At 32.6% G+C, this 25,086-nt stretch overlaps 1 protein-coding gene across 1 annotated transcript; it reads left to right on the plus strand.

Annotated features, from left to right (window-relative positions):
• The first annotated feature begins 13,660 nt into the window (after positions 1 to 13,660).
• Positions 13,661 to 15,196, plus strand: LOC140828307 (uncharacterized). The gene is made up of 4 exons (XM_073191295.1): positions 13,661 to 14,015; positions 14,173 to 14,249; positions 14,337 to 14,951; positions 15,102 to 15,196. The coding sequence occupies exons 1-4, from the start codon at positions 13,679 to 13,681 to the stop codon at positions 15,168 to 15,170; spliced, it is 1,098 nt and encodes a 365-aa protein (XP_073047396.1). The 5' UTR covers positions 13,661 to 13,678; the 3' UTR covers positions 15,171 to 15,196.
• The last annotated feature ends 9,890 nt before the right edge of the window (positions 15,197 to 25,086 follow it).

A 25,086-nucleotide genomic window follows, 5' to 3' on the forward strand; every position in this document is an offset into this window, starting at 1 on the left:
GTTTTATATTTTTGCCGATGTAAAATAATAGTTAAATTTGTATCAAACAATGTAATTTCTATTTTTTCATGAATGAATAGACTCGTTCTGTTTCGAAAATCTATATTTTTGTGGCTTGTTATTTTCGAATATATAATTTGGGAATAACGCCGATGTCATGATACGCCTCGGGTTGAGGGTGTGAGATGAAGATTTTTTTTAATTAAAATTTCATCATTTAATATTTATTCTGTGAAATTGAATTTCTAAACATTTAATTCTTGTGTCGAGATATTAATAGTTTAGGCAATAAACTCTTAAATTCAAATATTTAAATCTATGTAGCATAATTATCATATTTAGGCGAGGTTTTGTTCTTGTGTTTAAATTAAATTATTATTATCATTAAATAATAAAAGAATAATATTGCCTATTAAAAAAGCATATTGGGTTATTCAGGTAGGTCAGGTTGGGTCAGATTCAGGTTGGGGTTTAAAGTTTTAGGGTGGGTTGAGGTTGGGGTTCGGAAAATTTTTTATTGCCCTTGCTTCAACCCGACCCGAATATACCCGAATTGACACCACAATAATTGTGGTGGTGGTTAATTAAAGCATCAATATGTTAGAGTAGATGCCCTGCAAGCCAACGGTTGGCTAGGGAATTTATTGACTCAAGTGTAATAAACAATCTTTATTTTAATATAATTTATTTTTTAATGGTTTCGTAATACTTTATCTGTATACCCATGCAAGCAGCATAGATAAAGTCCTTGATTATGCTTTAATACAAATGAATCGTAATTCGATGTTGAAACTCATTTGTAAACACTGCATATTCTAAATTCGTTCCTAGTCGATTCAGCCGCCTAAAACATGGATAAAGGTCGCTTGAGCTTGAGACTAGCATCTGTGATGTTGTGTACTGCGTTTCTTGGTAAGGACATAGAGATGTCCAAACATACAGATGGGTAGTCATATGATGATTATACCGAACAACCCTCCCTCGGACTTTCCAAGTGGTTATCATTCATCGAGAGGATAAGTCCGTGGTTATGATTGTACACCATTAGTCCTTACGACCCGGGACAACACTGAGGCTCTATATGCTAGGGCTGTGCTTTGACTCGTTTACCGGCTCCAGGAGAGTCATCAGGTGGCGAGGTTGGGTACAGTTGCGACACATATAGGAGCCAGTGCATTGTAGTCGGGGATTCACCGCTCACCTACGGGTGTGGATATCCTATGTGATCTAATGAAATAATAGTGCATGGAATATCTGGCCAGAGTATGAGATGTACATTAGAGAAGGAGTTCTCAAATAGTACACGCGATGCCACTATTATAGTTATCACATAGGTATCGAATTAATATGCAACCCTCGATGAACCAATGGTTGCAGATTCGATCGGGATATATGAGATGAAGGGACCGTACTGTACGTTAATCATAATCGACTGGTTCTTGCAGGCACTATCAGTGATACCTAGGGGATCATGGGGCGATGCTACTAGACACTCTTACCATGATCCGATGGGTGCAATCAGAAATGAGTTCTGACATTCTTGATCAAGGTGTTGATGAAAAGAATGGGGCTAACTAGGGTAAGCCCGAATAAAGGATTATGTCCTGAATCACAAAGAGTTGTGAACCCACGGCTAGCTGTATCCCTGAACCATTGAGGGTCACACAAGTACTGGATTGTTTGTTCCCGTTGAGAGAATAAATTCAAGGAGTTGAATTTATATTATGATATAGTAAATTCAAGGAGTTGAATTTATGATAATTAAATTTTGAGAAAAATAAATTCAAGGAGTTGAATTTATGATATAGTAAATTCAAGAAGTTGAATTTATGAAATTTGGAGAGAATAAATTCAAGGAGTTGAATTTATAAAATTTGATAATTTAATTTATTAAACTCAAAAGTTGAGTTTATTAAATATTAAATTTTTGAGGTGATGTAAATTCAAGTAGTTGAATTTATAATTTAAATAATAAATTCAAATGTTGAATTTATAATGTATTTAATTTATTAAGCTCAAAAGTTGAGTTGATTAATTAATAAATTAAATATGGTGGATAATATGTTTAATGGGCTTGTAGGGGTACGAGTCCAACATATTAAATAATTAAAGTTTTAATGGATTTGATTAAATTAATTAAACTAGTTGGACTAGCCCAATTAATTAAATCAAGCCCGTTAATGTTAATTATGTAATTAGGGTTTAATTTAATTATATATATAATGCATGAAAGTAAAACCCTACACCACCCACCACCAAACTCACGAGAATCTCAACTCCAAAAGAAAAAAATTGGCCACCTTTTCTTTGAGAAAAACCTTTGAGCCGTCTCTCAATTTTTCTTCTCATACGCAAAATCTCTTCTAGTTTTTCTAGTGCAAATCAGAAGAGGAACGAACGTTCTAGTCGTGGACCTAATTTGAAGGAAAGAAAGGAGTCTTTTGAAGAAAGATCGTAGGGATTCATCAAGAGCCAGATCTGTTATACCGGATCGGTTGGTGTCCAGTGATTTATTCACCAAAGGTATAATTTTCAACTCCCTATGAATGTTTTGATAAATCATACGAGCGCCTAAAGCAATATTATTTTGTTTTTCAAAATAAAATAAAAATTTTAAATCTTCCGCTGCGTTTGGGCGTGTAGAAAACAGGATCCAACAGTGGTATCAGAGCCAGGTTTTCTGAATCGTATGATTTAAATTATATTGAATAATTTGTTTCTAACCACACAAGAAAATTTTCAGAAATATTGATGCACCATAAAAATTAAATTTTTCGGAAAAACAAAAAAAAAAAAAAAAAAAAATTTCGCGATCTGCCCGGAACTGTTCCGGGCAGACCCCGCGCAGGGCTGCGCGCGCAGCGCGTAGCGCCCTGCGCGCAGGAACGCGCAGCGCGCGCGCGCAGCGTGCGCGCGCAGAGCGGCGCAGCGTGCGGAACGTCCGCACGCTGTGCGCCGCCCCGCGCGGCGCACAACGCGGCGCAGCGTGCGGAGCGTCCGCACGCTGCGCGCGGCGTTGCGCGCACCTGTGCGCGCCTGCGCGCACAGGTTGCTGCCACTGCCCGAAACGTTCGGGCAGCGGGCGGGCAGCGGGGGCGACGACCCGGGATCGTCTCGGGAAGCGTGCAAAATTGATGGGCTTGAATTGTTTGGGCTCGGGGTGCAATTTTCTGATTTTTCAAAATTATGGGGAAAATTGATATTTTTGAAATTGATTCAATTTTTTATTTTGGAAAATTAATTTTTGGAAAATTAATAATTTTCTTGTAAAATAAATAATTAGAATATGATTTTAATTATTTATGGTAAAAATGAGTTTTATAAGAAATCAATTATTATTGATTCAATTGGAAATTAAATAAAAGAGTTTATTTAATTTATTAAATTCTTTAATAATTGTGGTGGTTAGTGATAAAATTATTAGATATATGATTTATCAATTAATTAAATTGTTTAATTAAATTGATGTTAATATTTGATATTAAATGCATGAAGGATGATCGAGAGCCTTGACCAATGTGTTAGGTGTATGTTAGGATATTTTACTGTTTTTATTCAATTTTATAATATTTGATATTATTAAAGTGGGCCTGGTTTATGGCCCGTTCCCACCCCCATGAGATGTATCCCTTATGTGCCATGGCTATTCAAATGTAATAATTAGAAATAGTGGGAGATCAAGACTGGAAGATGGTGGGCCCGATGATCAAGATGAAGACATGTAAAATATTGGAAGCTTTTGTAATAAGTTGCATTTGCATCCCTGCATTCACCTAGGTTTGGACCCGGATCCATGTTTGGCTCACATGGATCTAATAGTGTTGGCGATCGATCATCCTTATTTATTGTTGAATGTCATATTATGATATATGCGATATATAGTAGTATGCATGTATGTATATTATTAGATAATATAGTTGCATGAATCCGGCAAACATACAAACTCGTGGCACGCGATTTTTAAATTAAAATGATGAGACAATTTTTAAAATTAAAATCCCTCATTTTGAATAAGATTCAAAATTTATATCAAACCGAAAAAGTAAAAATTAAAGGAGTTTAATTTTTCCTTGCCTTCCATCAACCGTGGTTGCATGTTGATCGCTACCCGCGGACAGTGTCTGGCTCATATTATTGGGGAGGCCTGTACGCCGGAAAGCTGTGACTTCCACCGGACATATGATGTGAATTGAGTGGAACTCCCATGATTTCGGCTCATATTATTGGGGGAACTCATGGCGACCGTCTACTACAATTCAACATTGATGGGTTGGTTTGACACGCGAAAATAAACGGCGTCATATTATTGGGTCCTTATTAAACGTGAGGCAAAACACGCGGAGGTTGCATAGGGATGCAATTGGATTCTACCTTTTAGAAATTATAATTGGCTGATATTATTCGGGATTATAATTGGCTAATTGGACTCTACGTGCCCACTAAGGAAATGTGATTTCCCTTTTTTCATCAGAGGGTGGTGGAAATGTCAAAATAGTGGGAGGGAGATTTATAAAATAAAATCCATATTTTATATCTTAAAATTATTTTAAAATAATCAGCAACCATTATTCTGTTTTCGTATCAGTATATTTTCGATTTCGTCACATAATCAATTTTTTATTAACAAGCTAATCGAATCTAATTTTCAAGACTGGTTGGGAAAATTGTTCTGAATTCAGAGAAAATAGCATACACACTAATGTCAGTCTTGTTGAACTGACAAAGCATGCAAGATGGTAGGACCATAGTATGCAAGCTAAAGTGTAACATGCTCGCTTCTGTGTCAAATGAACTGTAGGGAAAGTTAGAGGAAATGTTGAATGCTGCTGACATTCGAATGCATGTGCAAGAGTTGCATGGTGCATGAAACTCGTATAGTGATGCACACCACTTTTAAAAGCTCATGACTACACGAATGCAAGACTGGGCTTTGGCCCATGAGCTTTGTGTACATGTGACTGAGCTTATTAAGTATGTGGTGGGCATGGAATATGTGATTCCTAATGAGTTACTAGATAACATCAATTTGTTGTCTTTATCTTCCTCATTTGACGGGGTTATGGTGAACTTTAATTTGAATAAGATAGATGATAGCCTTGAAGAGCTAGTCAATACATTTATAACTTATGAGATCACCATAAAACATGGAATTGTTGTTTTTCTTATGGCCCTCTCGTCAGAAGAAAATGGCCCACAAGGTAAGGGAAAGAAATGTTCTGCCCCTCACAAGAAAAACAATCCCAATAAGAAGCAAACTCTGAAAGACACTTAAAAGGCCTACAAAGCCCGATAAGTTAGAACATATTTATTTCACTGCAAGAAGTCCGGACATAAGAAATTATATGCGCCAGAAATGTTCTGGAAATGATAAGTGAATGTCCAAGTAAACATAATTTCAACAACAAACAAAAGAATGTTAGATGATCCAAATCCCACACAAATATGGCACGCTAGACTATGTCACATTTCTCAAAGAAGGATGCACAAACTAGTGGGAGAAGGCATGTTTGACTTGTCAGACATAAATTCTCTACCTGCTTGTAAGTCCTGTCTAAAAGAAAAATGACCAAGACTCCATTCGATGGAAACGTGGAACGTGCACATGGTCTACTGGATTTGATCCACACGGACGTTTGTGGCTCGCTAAGTGTTAGCACAAAGTATGGGTATGTTTATGAAACACAAATCTGAAACATTTGAAAAGTTCAAAGAATTCAGATTTGAAGTAGAAAATTAGCTAGAAAGAAGTATTAAAGCACTTCGATCTGATCGAGATGGAGAATACTTAATTGCTGATTTTTGGGTTATCTAAAAGAGAATGAGATTCTCTCACAGTGGACTCCACCAGCAACACCACAATTGAATGGTGTTTCTGAACGTCGTAAGCGAACCTTGTTTGACATGGTTCGATCGATGATGGGATTCACTGAATTGCCTACATTGTTTTGGGACTTTGCGCTTGAAACCGAGGCAATGTTGTTGAATATTATTCATATTAAAGCAGTGGATAAAACACCATATGAGATATGGATGAAAAAAAACTCCCAAATATTCTTACGAGAGAATATGGGGATGTCCTGCTTACGTGAAGCAGACAGTGGGAGACAAATTGGATAGTAGATCCACTTTGTGCTACTTTGTAGGATATTCAAAGAACTCTGTTGGATATTATTTCTATCATCCCAATGAAGCAAAAGTGTTTGTTTCAAGAAATGCTACTTTTTGGAAAAGGGGTTTTCTATTAGATAGAAAAGACAAGATGATAGAACTTGAAGAAATTCAAGATACTCCCTCAACTATAGTAGTTGAACCTAATCCCCAACAACCAGTAGTTGAAGTACAAGCTCCTAGAAGGTCTGATAGGGTTATTAGACCACCTGCAAGATATACGCTTCTTCATGAACAGGGCCATGATGAGTCTTGTGTTGGATGTGATCCAATGAATTTCAAAGAAGCAATATCTGATACTGATTCAACAACCAAATGGCTTGTAGCCATGCAGTCAGAAATGGACCCTATGTATTCAAACCAAGTCTGGACATTGGTGGATCAACCTTAGGGAATCGTTCCCATAGGGTGCAAATGGATCTACAAAAGAAAGCTTGGGGCGAATGGGAAGGTAGTGACCTTCAAAGCAAGACTGGTTGCAAAAGGTTATACTCAAAGGCAAGGAGTTGACCAAAAAAGAAAATTTTTCACCAATTGCTATGTTTAAGTCCATTAGATTACTACTAGCCATAGCATCATGGTATGACTATGAGATATGGCAAATGGATGTAAAGACTGCATTCCTCAATGGAGACATCAAAAAGGAAATTTATATGTCTCAACCTGAGGGATACACATCAGTAGGAAGTGAGCATAAGGTATGCAAACTTCAGAGATCAATATATGGTCTCAAGCAGGAGTCAAGGAGTTGGAACCTCAGATTTGATAGCACTATCAAAGGGTTTGATTTTGCTAAGAATCCTGAGGAACCGTGTGTACAAGAAAATTAGTGGGAGTGTAGTGACATTCCTAGTACTTTATGTTGATGACATCCAGCTCATTGGGAATGATGTAGGATTACTACAATCAACTAAAGTATGGTTAGCAAGTAAAATTCTCCATGAAAGACATGGGTGAAACATCCTACGTATTGGGAATACAAATCTATAGAGATAGATCAAAGAGGATACTCGGACTCACCCAAGCCACCTATATCGATACCATTATTAAACGATTCTCTATGGAAGAGTCCAAGAGAATATACTTACCAATGTGTCATGGTATTACTCTATCTAAAGCTATGTGTCCCAAAACTGATGAAGAGATAGAGATGATGACACGTATTCCATATTCGTCAGCTATTGGTAGTATCATGTATGGTATGATATCGACACGTCTTGATGTTACTTATGCTTTGAGTGTTACAAGCTGATATCAGGCGAACCCTGGTCCAATGTATTGGAAGGCCGTGAAAGATATTCTTAAGTACTTGAGAAGCACTAAGAACTTGTTCATGGTCTATGGGGTGGAGAATTGAAATTGGAAGGCTACACTGATTCTAGCTTCTAATGCGACGTAGATGATTCGAAATCGACCTCTGGCTTTGTATTCATGGTGCAGTTGTCTCTTGGAAAGGTTTCAAGCAAGACACCGTTGCGGATTCCACCACTGAAGCTGAATACGTTGCTGCATCTGATGCAGCCCAAGAGGTAGTTTGGATGAGGAATTCTGTCCAAGAGTTGGGCGTTATTCCTAATTGAGTTGATCCAGTCCCGTTGTACTGGGACAGCACTGGTGCCGTTGCACAAGCAAAGAAACCAAGGTCTCATCAGCGATCCAAACATATACTGAGGAAGTTCCACGTCATACGGGAGATAGTGGGAAGAGGAGACATATAAGTTGAAAGAGTCCCCTCTGCAGATAACGTTGCCGATCCACTTACTAAGCCCTTGCCAGGACCATTGTTTGAAAAGCATCGCGAAGCAATGGGATTAAGGGTAGTTGGCTCTAGGGCAAGTGGGAGATTGTTAGAGTAGATGCCCTGCAAGCCAACGGTTGGCTAGGGAATTTATTGACTCAAGTGTAATAAACAATCTTTATTTTAATATAATTTATTTTTTAATGGTTTCGTAATACTTTATCTGTATACCCATGCAAGCAGCATAGATAAAGTCCTTGATTATGCTTTAATACAAATGAATCGTAATTCGATGTTGAAACTCATTTGTAAACACTGCATATTCTAAATTCGTTCCTAGTCGATTCAGCCGCCTAAAACATGGATAAAGGTCGCTTGAGCTTGAGACTAGCATCTGTGATGTTGTGTACTGCGTTTCTTGGTAAGGACATAGAGATGTCCAAACATACAGATGGGTAGTCATATGATGATTATACCGAACAACCCTCCCTCGGACTTTCCAAGTGGTTATCATTCATCGAGAGGATAAGTCCGTGGTTATGATTGTACACCATTAGTCCTTACGACCCGGGACAACACTGAGGCTCTATATGCTAGGGCTGTGCTTTGACTCGTTTACCGGCTCCAGGAGAGTCATCAGGTGGCGAGGTTGGGTACAGTTGCGACACATATAGGAGCCAGTGCATTGTAGTCGGGGATTCACCGCTCACCTACGGGTGTGGATATCCTATGTGATCTAATGAAATAATAGTGCATGGAATATCTGGCCAGAGTATGAGATGTACATTAGAGAAGGAGTTCTCAAATAGTACACGCGATGCCACTATTATAGTTATCACATAGTTATCGAATTAATATGCAACCCTCGATGAACCAATGGTTGCAGATTCGATCGGGATATATGAGATGAAGGGACCGTACTGTACGTTAATCATAATCGACTGGTTCTTGCAGGCACTATCAGTGATACCTAGGGGATCATGGGGCGATGCTACTAGACGCTCTTACCATGATCCGATGGGTGCAATCAGAAATGAGTTCTGACATTCTTGATCAAGGTGTTGATGAAAAGAATGGGGCTAACTAGGGTAAGCCCGAATAAAGGATTATGTCCTGAATCACAAAGAGTTGTGAACCCACGGCTAGCTGTATCCCTGAACCATTGAGGGTCACACAAGTACTGGATTGTTTGTTCCCGTTGAGAGAATAAATTCAAGGAGTTGAATTTATATTATGATATAGTAAATTCAAGGAGTTGAATTTATGATAATTAAATTTTGAGAAAAATAAATTCAAGGAGTTGAATTTATGATATAGTAAATTCAAGAAGTTGAATTTATGAAATTTGGAGAGAATAAATTCAAGGAGTTGAATTTATAAAATTTGATAATTTAATTTATTAAACTCAAAAGTTGAGTTTATTAAATATTAAATTTTTGAGGTGATGTAAATTCAAGTAGTTGAATTTATAATTTAAATAATAAATTCAAATGTTGAATTTATAATGTATTTAATTTATTAAGCTCAAAAGTTGAGTTGATTAATTAATAAATTAAATATGGTGGATAATATGTTTAATGGGCTTGTAGGGGTACGAGTCCAACATATTAAATAATTAAAGTTTTAATGGATTTGATTAAATTAATTAAACTAGTTGGACTAGCCCAATTAATTAAATCAAGCCCGTTAATGTTAATTATGTAATTAGGGTTTAATTTAATTATATATATAATGCATGAAAGTAAAACCCTACACCACCCACCACCAAACTCACGAGAATCTCAACTCCAAAAGAAAAAAATTGGCCACCTTTTCTTTGAGAAAAACCTTTGAGCCGTCTCTCAATTTTTCTTCTCATACGCAAAATCTCTTCTAGTTTTTCTAGTGCAAATCAGAAGAGGAACGAACGTTCTAGTCGTGGACCTAATTTGAAGGAAAGAAAGGAGTCTTTTGAAGAAAGATCGTAGGGATTCATCAAGAGCCAGATCTGTTATACCGGATCGGTTGGTGTCCAGTGATTTATTCACCAAAGGTATAATTTTCTAACATCCTATGTATGTTTTGTTAAAATCATACGAGCGCTCAAACATATATATTTTGATTGTCAAAATAAAATAAAAATTTTAAAACTTCCGCTGCGTTTGGGCGTGTAGAAAACCAGATCCAACACAATAACCACAAATTTTCAAGAGAATAAATATATATGGCAAAACCTTGTGTAAAGACCTCACGAGTCGTATATGTGAGACGGATCTCTTATTTGGGTCACCCATGAAAAAGTATTATTTTTTATGCTAAGAGTATTACTTTTTATTGTGAATATGGGTAGGGTTGACCCGTCTCACAGATTATGATCCGTAAGACGGTCTCACATGACACTACAAGAAATTTCAGAATCAACAACACACATACGACAACGGTTTTAATTAAAACCGTTGTTAAAAAACTTTTAACAACGGTTTAGTTAAAACCTTTGTCATAGATCATTTTTTAAGCATGAGACTCACTATATATATATATATATGTATGTATATATGTATGTGCATTTTTGATATGTTGCACAATCATTATTTCCACCACTATGTCCATCATTAAAATGTCACTCATCTATTGGTTGTGACGAAGTATATTCAAAATATACATCTAATAAATGAGTGATACCTTATTGATGAACACGATAGTTGAACTTCGTATCAAAACTAATATATATAGACACACAACGATATCCATCCGTTGCCATTGTGTGTACGTATTGTACGGAATTAACTACCATGCAACGACAAAAGGGAAAATTTCGATCTTGGATGTGAACACATGGGATAATGTATCTAGCCGACGTATAATATCCACCTACTATAATCGAATTTACCCGACAAAAAGAATATATTGTATATTTAATACTGAACGAATTGCCATACAACGACAAAAAGATTATAAATCTACGGCTATTTACAATAATATCAATTAACAAATAAATTATGCAGTAGAAAAATATTATAAGAGGTTTACTTAGCTTTATGATTTTGGTCAAAAATGTTTTAATCACGATCCTCAAATATTTTTTCTAAAAAATTGACATTTTCATTTACAATACATACATAGTTATAAAGGTTTAATTTAATGTTTAGACAGGTCATTTATCAAAATCTAATCAGTGGTCTTTTTTCTATAAGAGAATTATTTGCACACTATTTCAATATATATATATATATATATATATATATATATACCAATATCAATAATCAGAGTGTGAAAAGGTATTATGATTGAGCCATAAAAGCTACCATCTTTATAAAATCTTAAATTGCGATTTCAAATATAAAATTCACCTTAACCAAACCTCATCATTTAATAGTTTGAAACTATGTTTGACTTACTATTTTATGAAATTGAAATATAATTGTATATTTATTTTGGATTACGCTGCCATATATATACAATTATGATTCTGAACACACACATATATATAGAAATTATATTTAATTTTGAAAAAAAAAAAACTGAAATTGTTATTATTTAAATTGTAGGTAGCATATATGTTACAATTTACATTGAATATATTTTATATGAAATTTTTTTCACTTAACATTTCAAATTATATATATACATACATACAATGTTTGAATAGATATTCGCCACATATTTTTCATATTTTAATTCGATGCATGTCATATATGTCGAAATAAAATATATATTTGGGTAATATTTATTCAATATCGTGAAAAATAGAGCACCGAATTAACCAAGAATTGCAAAATATTTGTGCCAAATCATTCACTTGCTTTTCAAGTTCAATATTGGTCAACTTCGTGGACCAAAAAGTAATTTAAAAAAGGACGACGGTAATTTAATGGGTATACGTTACAAGTTGAAATTCACAGTCCAAAAAGTTGGAAGTATTTAAGGAGAAAGACCTAATTATTAATGAATCAGTTGTAAACTATTTGTATAAATACACATGATGTGTTCTCATTTTTCATATCTTGCGTAGAGTTTCCGCTTCGGAATTATATCAAAGCTCCAAACCATTTCAATGGCTTTTTCAGCAAATGAAATTCATCACGTGTTGCTAGTTGACCATGACAGTAACAGTCATGCTTCTGTCTTAGATATGTTGCATTACTTCTCTTACAAAGGTATACATACATTCATATATATATATATACACACACACACACACACACACATACGTAACTCTTTCTCAACTTATCTTGGCATAACACCTTGGCATTCAAACACGAGATTAATTTACATTTTTTTAAGGGAAAAAATTGATTCAAGTAAGTATCTCGACGTTTGAAAATGCATAAATTTTGGGGTTGTGCTTTGTATTTTTTCTCATTCGAGGTTTTGGGATGATTTTCTGTTTTTGGTAAAATTAATCTACTGATTGAATTGATTTTAGATGGATTATCTAAAAAAGAAATCAACTCGGTTAATTTAATTGGTTCTACAAAATCATTTATTCTGATATAATCTTCAATTCAATCCATTTTTGCTGCTGCAACAAATGCATTTGTTTTAGTCAAATCTCCATATATGCTGAACTTTTCTTTTTTTGTGTATTGCCGATAACTGTAAATTAAATTTTTTTCCTAGTTAAATGGAAAGTAATAACGGCCTTTGAGGCTTGCCATTTTCTAACCAGACAAGAGACAATTTCAAGATGCATTACCGTTTATAACAGGGAACAAAAGATATTCTCCTATTTAAATGTGAATTCCTCTATATATGTTCCATAAAGATCAAGCATACATATGGCATGCAAAATCCAGACGAGTCATCACGTAAACCCTCGCCTGAGTGGATTTGGCCTCGAGACATAACATTTGTTAGTTGTCCCACATCGGTTGGATAAAATCTATGATCTTAACATGTCATCAGATCCCAGAGGTCACCCGTTCTGCCCTTAGTTGAGTCATTTGTAAACTTCACACTCCAGATGTTCATTCTTGGACGTGAGGAGGTGTGTTATATTATCATACGTCAGTTGGATAAAATATCTAGGAGTTGAATAATATGGACTTGGACAATATCCTCCCCTTGAGCTAGCTTTTGGGTTGAGTTAGGTTCAAGTCTCAATCTTAACAATATGTAAACCCGCAAACATGTACTTATCATCTAACATGCACGTATCGGGAATGCCGATATTTCAAAATCCGCATCAAAGTCGAAATTAAGTTGCGAAAATAAGTTTTGGTCAGGAGGATATTGAAACAAATGGAAGAGAAGGTGTGGAATATTGCCAAAATGAAATTCTGATTGAAATTAAAAAACTAATTTTATGAAATTCACATGAATTGGAAAATTATTTTTAGCCATGAAGTTTGATATGTATGGATATCTTAGCTTTCTGACATTGTTTTATCGATTGATTTCAGTGACTACGGTGAAGCTCGCCTCAACAGCTCTATCAATGTTATCAAAAGGAAAGGCCACATTTGATTTCGTGATAGCAAATATCAACTCTCCCGACTTTTATGGCTTCAAACTCCTCCAAGAAGCCGTTAAAATGGATTTGTTCGTCATGTGTAAGTTCTATAATTAATTTTACATCTAATTTTCTACCACTGCAAATCGAAAATTTGATAATTTATGCACCTGGATTCTTCCGTTAAAACTTATATATTTGTGTATGTGTTTTTTCTATAATCGTTAGACTTGTTATTTCCCCTTTGGTTCGATGAAGTGATGCTAGATAACGAGGATGTCGCTACGGCAACCAAGGGTTTGGAAGAGGGAGCATTTCTTTGTGTTACTAAGCCAATAACAATGGAGACAGTGAAGTACCTGTGGCAACATGTCCTAAGGGAGAAGATCAGCAAACTCAAGGCAAACAAATGGTACGGACAAACGATGGTTTATAACAATGGATTTGGAGAAGAAGGTCATCCTTCAGGAGTTTACACGACTTTCGAAAACGACGGAGGGAGATATAATTCGAATGGAAATGCAGCCGAATCAGGTGAAAGAAAAGGAACCCAAGATGAAGATAGTGATATAGAAGATGATCCCAATCTTGGTTTCATGAAAAGGAAGATTTGGACTGAATGGACCGAAGAACTACATAGCAAATTTGTGGATGCCGTCATAGAACTTGGTGAAGGAAGTACGCCTCTCTTGATCATATGTGTCCTCTAGGGTTAATGTTTTTTTCTGCATCAATTCTTACTTTTTAAATACGTTAATTAAAATTGATAGAAAAGATTATGATATAACCAAATATGTTAAATTGTTTTTATATATGCCTAAAATATCGCAAATAGGATGTTACCCTAAAGAGATCCTTGACCTGATGAACGTGCCTGGGCTTACAAGAATGCAAGTGGCGAGTCACCTTCAGGTTTGTAAACTACGTACATTCTCTAAACTTAATGTTCTTTATAAAGTTGAAGATGACAACCATTTTACATATATATAATCTCTATAGAAATGCCGCGGCGGAACGTGGCAACCACCGAATGAGAGAAAAAACAAGACAGGAAGCTCTGGGACTACATCCCCAACAGAGGCGAGGGCTCCTCGAACTAAAACAAGAAAGTTCGGTTCCATGCCTATCCTTGTCATCAACCCTCAAGACCATCAAAATATCCTAGAAAATCGAGAAAAGAGTGCTCTAGATGATCTCAACGTTAACTCATCTGTCGGGGATAATAGTACTACTAGCTCGGACGTGGAAGGATACCGTCCCCAAATTCAACCTCAAGATATTGCTAATAATTATTACAATGCATATGGTCATGTTGAAAATTATAATGCTGGAGCCCCTAACATTTGGCACCTGGGGTTAAGTTTAGGCATGGACAACCCATATATGTCGTCCGGTGAACGCTTTTCGTATGGTGATCAAGCCGGACTTAGGGATCGAGTTGGTTTCAATGGCTCGATATCACACCAAAGGAACATTGCTCACGAAGATACATTCGAGTTTCGAAATGGGGATTTCATGGTTCAAAACTCTTCTGCTTTACAGCAAGAAGTAGGGATCATCAACTACAATGGAAGCTTGCATGCTCTTGATCTAGAGCAAATGTACTCTATGCAGGTCAGTAATTGATATGAGAAATCAAATCCAAGATTATAAATTTTAGCCTAAAAAATATATGAAGAAGCTATTTATTTAATAATTTTGTGAGACTCATTCATAATTTATTAGCTTTGTATATAATTGATTTGTTTAGAATATAATTTGCAGATACCTATTGATCCTAATGCAAACAATGGACAATGGATTCATGAAGAATCAGGAAATGATGATAATTAAGAAACCCAACGCTAGAAGAGGAAGGGACAAATCATTTGGTTGTGTTGTTTTATTTTTTAAATAAATATATTAAATAAAACAACATTCGAGTGGCTAAAGCTTGTGACAATGTAAAAGAAATTTTATCTTGGCCAAAATTTGATGATTTGATCATGTTTCATGATACACAAATAAGAGAACTAATTTTTAATTTGGTTCGGTGCCTTGATGGAGAAAATAAATCTTGGAGTTTGTTTTATATGCTTCTTGTTATTTATATTAGCTCTCTCTTTGTATATTAATTAAAGCAAAATTTTGTGTGAGACGGTCTCACAGTGACAGATCGTATTTTGTGAGGTGAATCTCTTATTTGGATCATCCATGAAAAAGTATTGTTTGTTATGCTAAGAGTGTTACTTTTTATTGTGAATATCGATAGGTTGACCCGTCTCACAGATAAAGATTCGTGAGACTCTCTCACAATAGATCTACTCTATTATTAACTAGTAGGAGGTTGTTTAATTATTAATATCATTAGCACATAAAAATTATAACACCAAAAAAACAGCCAAACATGGTAATATTTGGAGAAAATTTAGATATGGGGACATATATTAATTCATATTTACTAATTTTAGATAGAAAGAATTCAAACGTTGGCCGGAAGTGCGAAACAGAATTAAGAACGATGATGATATCTCTCACACGAAAAAAGATTAAAATAATAATTTATAAAAATACAAATTTCTCCTATCTCGCCCGCTTATTGGGTAAGCAAAAATATAATGAGAATGAAAAATATATTTTCGTTTGGAAATTAAACAAATCATTAATTAGTTGAATGGTAAATTTTCTTTGGTGTCTTACTAATTATTTTTCTATGTCCTCATTAATTAATTTGTGCATTGTTTATTTGGTTTGTCATCACACTTTATTTTCATTTCCATTGATTATTTTTTAAATAAGTATAGAACTTACGTGATTAAATAAAATTTATTTGTAAGCAACATTTTTTATTGGTTTATGTTAGGGATGTAAATGAGCCGAGCTGTTCGCGAGTTTTTCGGATCTCAGCTCGTTAAAAAGCTCGTTCGGGCTCGTTCGTTAAGCTTATCGAGCCGAGCCCGAGCCTTATTTTGTGCTCGACAATTTTGTTGAGCCGAGCTTGAGATTAATGATGTTCGGCTCGTTAGCTCGTGAACATGTTCGATAATAGGTTCGTGAGCTCAAAATTGAGCTCGGTTCGTTTAGCTGGCTCGTGAGCTCGAGCTCGAGCTCGGCTCGTTTAGCTGGCTCTCGAGCTCGAGCTCGGCTCGTTTATGTGGTTCACGAGCTCGGGTTCGAGCTCGGCTCGTTTAGGTCGTGAGCTCGAATTAGAGATAATTAATGAGTTATAATATTAAAATAATTATGTATGATAAATAATAATAAATTAAAAATTAAAATCTATACATATTATAAAAGTGTGAATTAAGGTCAAAGTTATTTGTTTTTATTTGCTTGTAGATGAAGTGAACATGTATTTTTCACAAAATATTAAATTGAATATGATTTGTTTTATTTTGTAAATCTATAATCTTTTGAATGAGTTATATATGCAAGAAGTTTCTCAGAAAAAAATTAATATATACAAATTTAATACTTCCAATAATTTAGTATGAAATATAAAAAAAATTATGTTATCTTAATTTTGAATTTTTGTATTTAAATAACATATTGCATAAATATGTTATATCATTAAAGAGTTGAACACTTTTTGATAAATATAATAAAATATTAATTAAATCATATTTTGTCGGTTGTCTAGAAGATAGAATAACCAAAATTCATTGATTTTATTTGCTTGTAGATTAAGTTAAAATATTTACAAAAAATAAATATAATTTGTAGAATACTGAAATAACAAAATTCTTTGATTTTATTTGCTTGATTAAACAAATTTTTTTCTACAAAACACTTAATTGTGTGGAGATTTGTAGAGGCATCAAATAGAGAATAATATACATTTCTTCTCATAAGATTTGTTAATGAAGATGGCGAGAATATTGTTTTTCAAAGAGAAGAAAAAAGTGATGACAAAAAAAATCGTGAAAGCAATATAAATTGAAAATATAAAAGAAGAAAAAATTTGACGCAATAATTTAATTTAAGGTTTAGAATATATTATGCATATTATATTTTTATTTTTCATAAATCAATAACACGTGATAAAATAAGTTGTCAATGTTATGTATTATACTTTTTTCTTATCTCAAATTTAATTTTAATACCTATTGTGATATCAATTTTATATTATATTTTTCCAATGTCTAATTTATACAAAATTATAATATTTATTACTAATATGTTTTTCAACAATTATTAATTTATTTAGATTGTGCTTGGATAAATTGATTTCAAATTTATAGATTAGAATTATAATTTTATTCAGATCGAAGAGATCCAGCAGAAGTTAGGCAATCAGGAGCTGAAGGTGAACCTTCAAACAGAAGACTTCAAGATCCTCAGAATGAAGAAGTCATCTACAGGGATATTGAAACTGATTGATTATTTACTTTGATACTTTGGAGTGAGTCTCATGTGAGACCGTCTCACGGGTCATAATCCGTGAGACGGATCAACCCTACCCATATTCACAATAAAAAGTAATACTCTTAGCATAAAAAGTAATACTTTTTCATGGGTGACCCAAATAAGAGATCCGTCTCACAAATAAGACCCGTGAGACCGTCTCATACAAGTTTTTGTCGATACTTTGTTGACATTATCCGTTTGCTTAATGATTATCTGCTTTATTTATCGCTTTTCTACTGTTTAGGTTTTGGCATCACCACAAAGGGGGAAATTGTTAGACATGAATTTTATTGTGGCGATGTTAACTAAATTTAACAGACCAGAACAGTAGACTCACTTATCAGAAGCCGCTGGTCTAGTAAAACTAAAGCAGTAGATAAAACGAGAGACCTACTCAAAATAAAATTACCATGTTCGGCCACTTTCAAAAGATAAGATGCAGTTGGACATACGAAGACAAGATTTTAACAATATATCAGTTTTTTAATACGATGTATGAATTGTGATTTGGATTTGGATTTGGATTTGGGTTTGGATTTGCTTTCATTTTGGCTAAATTTATGTTAGGATCGAGCGTTTTCGCTTGTCGTTTTACTAAAACTACTCAAATCTTTTAAACAACATAAAACTCAAGTGTCATGGTTCGATTGTTCTACTCAATGGGAATCGAACTCATGACATTGACTCTGATACCAATTGTTAATACTGAGTGATTGACATTTTACCAAAAACAATAGTTGGTAATAATGATACAACTTAAATATTTGAAAATATTTAACAACCTAAATGTCATTATTCGATTATTTTACATACTAAACATGGACAATTATTGTACCTCAACAATTTATAATATATGACCATTACTAATGTATATGTTTAAACTGATACCGGTGAATTTCAAATTCACGCGATTAATTTGATGTTTGAAACTATGATTAACTTGATTTTTTTATGAGATATAAATACAATATGATTAGAAGATTGTGTCAAGAATGACGAAATGTTATTTTGAAGCTTGATTAAAGTTAATTTAGAAAAAATTACAAAAAAAATATATTTAGAAATGTGTCATTTTAGGATTTTGTATAGTAAAATAAAATTTAATTGCCTAAAAACTAACAAATTCCATTTGGTCAGATTCTTCCAAGATTGTCAACAAGGTTATATCAATCATATCATCAGTTATGGATTTACGAATTTGCTCCTTTTTTCATGGATTAACATGTAATCGATTGCATGAATTTTACTAATAATTCAACCTCAAATTTTATTTTAGTTATAAAATATGCCGAATTATCTATTTCATGTATATGATCGGATTATGTGCATCTTTTAAATTTTGACTTGAAGAATCCACCTCAAGTCTAAACATCCGATTAATGTTGTCAATCAACTCCCCCAGAATTCTGGAAAATTGCTAGTGCACTGTCAATCTAAGAACGACGATCTCGGATATCACACATTATATATGTGTCAATCTTTTGTGAGAATTTGTGACCAAACACTTTATTTTTCTGTCATCTTTGGTGGACGTCGAAATTTTTGGCGGCTTTTAACTTTTTTTATTCGGACCGGCAAAGAAATGTGGGAAAATATGTTCATGGGCAGCGAAGGAAGATGGGAGTTATTTTTCCGGCAGTAATAAAGTATTTGATTGGAGGATTAATCAAACTAAACCTGATTTAGTTTTATACTAGTCTTAGTTAGGACATGTCGTGTTCAAAAATACTTATTATGTAATCTCTATATTTTGTTGCCCTAAGTAACATATTATATTTAAATAAAATTTCGGACATTGGTTTATGCCATGAAAAACTTCAGTCTAACTCTATTAATTCTATTATTTTTCGTTAAAATTATGTTCGAAATCGTTCTATAAAAATATATATTCTGTGAAATTTTGAGAAAAAGGATAAACTTATGTACTTATGTTTTCCATTTTAAGATATTTGACTTTTAACTTTAATAAGCGTAATTTCAAAAGAGAAAAAGAGGGATAGAAAAAAAACATGCATGTGTATGAATCTAACTTTGGAAATATGTAGATCATATTTGAAATGGTTGTTGATCATAAATGTACATGAAATTAATATATTGTGTGTATCAGAAGTTAGTGTTGTGCTCTGGCGTTGTCAACACGAGCACACATGCAGCGGAAATTAATTATTTAACACACAAGTATAACTTGAATAAATAGATACCAGATTTAAATCATGCACAAGTATTCGTCTCTCGACAAAAATTCACTAGAAAAATATGTAATCGTTTACATCAAAATAATACTAGTGAGAAAAACAAAACCAAATTCATTGACACTCCAAAGAATTAAAATGAATCAAAATAAACCAAAATCAAAACTAGATGCATAAACCAAAGTTGTTTAAAAACTAATAAAAGAACACTCTTCGATCAACACTCTGCGTCAGTGCTGTTCTGCATGTCTCTTCAACATATCTTGACCTAATTATCTTTACATAAGAACAACATCCTACAAACATGGAAACTAGAGTTTAATTAGGAATAAGGCTCTATTCAAATATAAGATATTATATTTTAGAGATAAATACTAAAAATAAATTACAGTAGATAAATACCAAGATTAGATTAAGTCAACCGAATCTAGGAATAAATCTTATTATTAGATCAAGTCAATATTAGTTTAAAAATACAAAACTCTTATTTTTTACTTTAAATAAGTGACAAAAATTAATTAGGAATAAAATATTTTTTTCGCTCTTGAATATATAAAACTTTATAACATTTAATTTTATTTTTTATGTATATTTTATAAATATTGGGTAATATGACTACATAATAACTTGGCACATTACCCTTTATTTTAATTCAGTCTCAAGCATTTTCTGTTTTTTTAAGACAATTATTGTACGTTATTTATTTTCAAAAAAAAAATCCATTCCGTTTAAATTAAAAAAAAAAAACCAATCATTAATGTAATTTAGGACGACATCTCATTTAGACAGCCGGAAAATATATATATATATATATATATATATATATATATATATATATATATATATATATATATATATATATATATATATATATAAAGCATGTGGGAAAATGAACAAAACATTATTTTGTCGTGACTTCTATTTAAGAGAGTAAATAAAAATTTACTTTATTCACTTTTTGTTTTTATATCTTAGAAAATAATAAATAAGTAAAAAAAATATTGTTTGAGAGCAGCGGTATATATAATAAACAATAAGTCCATAAATAGAAGTAACATTTCTACTAACTAAAATATCTTTTCCAGCCTTTCAATTTTAGCATATTTTATTTATTTTCTTATCTATTATTTATTATCATTTTAAAAAATTATAATAATTATAAATTTAGTGATTTAAAATATAAATGTATAACCGTACAAAACCGTCAAAAACTGTACAATAAATATTACTTAAAAAACTGCAAACAAGAAAAAGCTTTCAAACCGAACCGTATATAGCAATTTAATTTGAATTTTAACCAAAAAAAACCCTCCAAACAGGGTCATGATCACCCTTTATGTGACCTTCCAAGTGAGAGTAGGTCTCTTGCGAGACGGTCTCACGAATTTTTATATGCAAGACGGATCAATCCTACCGATATTTACAATTAAAAATAATATTCTTAGCATAAAAAATAATATTTTTCATTGATAATCCAAATAAGAGATCCGTCTAACAAAATACGACAATTGAGACCGTCTCACACAAGTTTTTGCCTCTAAGAGAATAAGTTTCCAACATTAACTTGGTAATTTTAAAGTAAAAATTTGTTTGATAATTATTTTATAAATGTTTTGAGTTATAAAATAATTAACATCACTCCTCTTATAAATCTCCGGAAATGCTCCCACATTAATCCGAAAAATACATATGAAATTAAATAGTGAATTTAAAAAACTAACTGAAAAATAAAGTGAAGCCCGTTCAATAAAATAAAGTTATGTGGATGAAACCGAGACGAGCTTTTAACGAAGTTTACATTTACTTTCTATAAGTTTAATAATATTAAAAGCTAAAGAACGACGTTAGTTCACCGAGACGAAGCTTTTAGCTTTACCGCTTTAGTTAACATTTTACTTTCTTCCATTTTAGGTATTGAATATTGTGATTTGACCTCAAAGGCTTTCTTTGGTCGTCTTTTTTCTGATGTGAGACGGGTAAATTCGATCTATATTTAAAATTAAAATTATTATTTGTGGTATAAAAAATAATTTTAATTTTTGGTATAAAAAATAGTTTTTTCTTATATATTAGATCAAATAAAATATTCGTCTCACAAAATTGATATAAGAGATATTAGTTTTTGTAAATTAATATAGCATGATCGTTTTTTTTTATCAGGTAAGCATTGCCTTGTTCTAATCCAAATAAGGACATTCATTTATTTTGTAATTTTTAAATCATTTCTGAATTTATTTAAAAATTGTACTGTAGTATAACATTTAGAGTGCATGTGTAGTAAACATATAAAACTCAATCAAGGACACACTTCGCTCTTCTAAATAACTTGTGCCGACACTCCCTGAATCAAGGGTTTATTGATATAATGAATTCTCATATGAGTTATTTCGAGCTTTAAAACGGATCGATCTGATCTATATTTAGAATAAAAGTAATATTTAATTATATTAAAAGTAATATTTTTATGAGTAGGGCCAGATACAAAATATGTTGTATAAAATTGACTTTTGTGAGTTTTTGAGATTTAGATGATATTATTATAATTATTTATATTTGGTTATTGATGATATTATTAAATTATTTATAATAAATCATACTATCCATTGATTGTACTATTGCTTACTATATTAAACAATGATAAATATAACTTCAAATGTGTTAAAAAATAATATTAGTAACTTCAGCTCATCCCAATCAAACTAAATAATATAAGCAAGTTGTTTGATGAAATTATAGTCATTATAAAAAGTGCAACTCAAATATTTTAAAGTGTAACATCACGTTTCAATTCTATCCAATATGGACAGTTATTTCACTTAACAATCTCACTCTCAATAATTTATTTCTTGTAATCAATGAGAATCATACTCGTGACTTTGACTCTGGTACTAATTGTAAGGTCGAGTGTTTGTTGCTTTACCAAAAGTTATAGTTAGTGTTAAGTGTGTAACTCAAATTCGTTTTACCAAAAACTATAATTGATACAACTTAAATCTTTTAAATTATACAATAACTCAAACACTACACTTAGATGGTTAATAATTGTTACATATAGCAAGACATATAGCATCTTGCATTATACATCTTGCTATAATGCAATCCCTCTCTTTCATATATAAATTTAGAATACAAAATAAAATGCATTTATTCTCACTAACGACAAATAAAAAATGCAATTGCAATAAATGAGATGCCTTCAAAGGACAAGGGTGACCTTTCCGAACCACTTATTTTGTCTAGTTTCTTTTTGTGGGTCCGCATAAGTTTTATAGTGTTGGTTACCACGTCTTGTAACTATAATTATTAATTAATATTCAAAATGATGATAATAATAATAATAATAGCAAATAAATAAATAATTTACTATGTTAAATAATTATCTTCTAACTTAACTCCACGATAATAAATTTCTTTATATTTATTATCAATAAGTTTCTTGTGAGAGTGTCTCACGAATCTTTATCTGTGAGACAGATCAACTTTACCGATATTCACAATAAAGAGTAATACTCTTATCATAAGAAGTAATATTTTTTTTTCATAAATGATCTAAATAAGAGATTCGTCTAACAAAATAAGATCCGTGAAAACTTCTCATACAAGGCTCCAAGATTTATATATTCCCAATATGTTTTCTTCTATATCAAATATTTGCTACAATAGTACGTATCACCATCCAATCGACAATATTAACATTTCGATTTTTTTATTGCATCATAAAACAATCTCGCGCATTACAATGCTTAAATCTCATATATTTTTAAAAATATTTTTGACTAAATTTATTATTGAAATTAAGTTGTTTGAAAAGTAGACATGAAATAAAGACGAAATATATAGTTTTTACTATTATTTAATACTTCCATGTGAAGAATTTATTAATAAAATTTAATTGTTGGAGTACGGATTAATTATATGCTATACTTTAAATAGTATATATTTTAAACTACAAATATTAAATATTTCCATGTGAAGAATTTATTAATAAAATTTAATTGTTGGAGTACGGATTAATTAAATACTATACTTTAAATAGAATGTATTTTTAACTACATTATAATTTTATTTGTTGATATTCATGATATTGTGTTAGGTTTTGTATGGGTTAATAAAAAATTTCAAATAAAGAAAAAGTTCAAGATAAATTTTGAACTAACCCCTGGTTAATTATTTCTATTAAATCTTAAAATAAAATCAGATTAAAATTTTATTTTTCTCAACCTTTGGATAATTTTTACATCAAGTGAATTTTCTCCTACTATTTCCTTCCGTAGACGCTTTTTAACTGAAAACTAATTAATGCACTTTAAGACCATAAAGTTAGAAGCAGATAAAACATACAACACCTTGTATACATATCTATGATATCCAATTGTAACAAAGAAAAAGAAACGTAACTTCATCGTTTATAACCGAACAAGTTAACTGATCACTAACATTGTCTTTTCTGATTTGATCGACTTGTGGCTTGTTGTTATTTGTAAATTTGTTATAAATTAAAATAAAACCTAAATTATATCGACCAGGTAAAACATGTTGAGCTTAATGAGCGATTGTATCAGCTCATATGAATTTCTTCTCGGACATACTGGATTTTAAGCAGAGTACCCAATGAGATGATGGAAGGTTTTCAACGTGGCTACTCCGATGCTCAAGTTAGTCAAGTATTTACGCAAAGAAAAATATATCAAGAGTATGCTTTGTAGTGAAAATATCTGAATCCATTAATATCAAGTAAACTTGGTATTTATAAAAGAGAAATCAATAATGATCTTACTTTCAATGATTGGTTGTTACTCATGACAAGATGATTGTCCATGTCCCTACTCCTTGACTATGTCATATCTGACAGTTCATACCAATCTTGATATAGTCACATCATCCCTATGTGTACTAAAAGACATGCAAATGATAGCAAATTATGGCATCCCAAACCTATGGACCGGGAGGCGGGAGCGATACATGTACCAGGGTGGCCGGGTCGAAGAACATGGTGTGAAGCTCTGCCCTTTGAATCTCATCACACTGCTCGGGCTTACACTTTTCCTGAGCTCACTTGATAGCTCGGGCTCACATGTGCTCGTGGTGATATAATTTGTATCTCTGGTTGGTATTTTCTTAGCTTTCCAATTTCACCACAGTCTCGGTTCTAAGATGACTCGGACACTTCT

The sequence above is a fragment of the Primulina eburnea genome, chromosome 3 (genome assembly GCF_022965805.1).
Source record: "Primulina eburnea isolate SZY01 chromosome 3, ASM2296580v1, whole genome shotgun sequence".
In the NCBI taxonomy this organism is placed as follows: domain Eukaryota; kingdom Viridiplantae; phylum Streptophyta; class Magnoliopsida; order Lamiales; family Gesneriaceae; genus Primulina; species Primulina eburnea.

Bases quoted from the DNA above. Each gene is read 5' to 3' on its own strand.
- LOC140828307 (XM_073191295.1), top strand. From the start codon at position 13,679: ATGGAGACAGTGAAGTACCTGTGGCAACATGTCCTAAGGGAGAAGATC. The intron at 14,250-14,336 runs GTTTGTAAACTA...TAATCTCTATAG, and splicing joins AAGTGGCGAGTCACCTTCAG to AAATGCCGCGGCGGAACGTG. The intron at 14,952-15,101 runs GTCAGTAATTGA...TATAATTTGCAG, and splicing joins AGCAAATGTACTCTATGCAG to ATACCTATTGATCCTAATGC.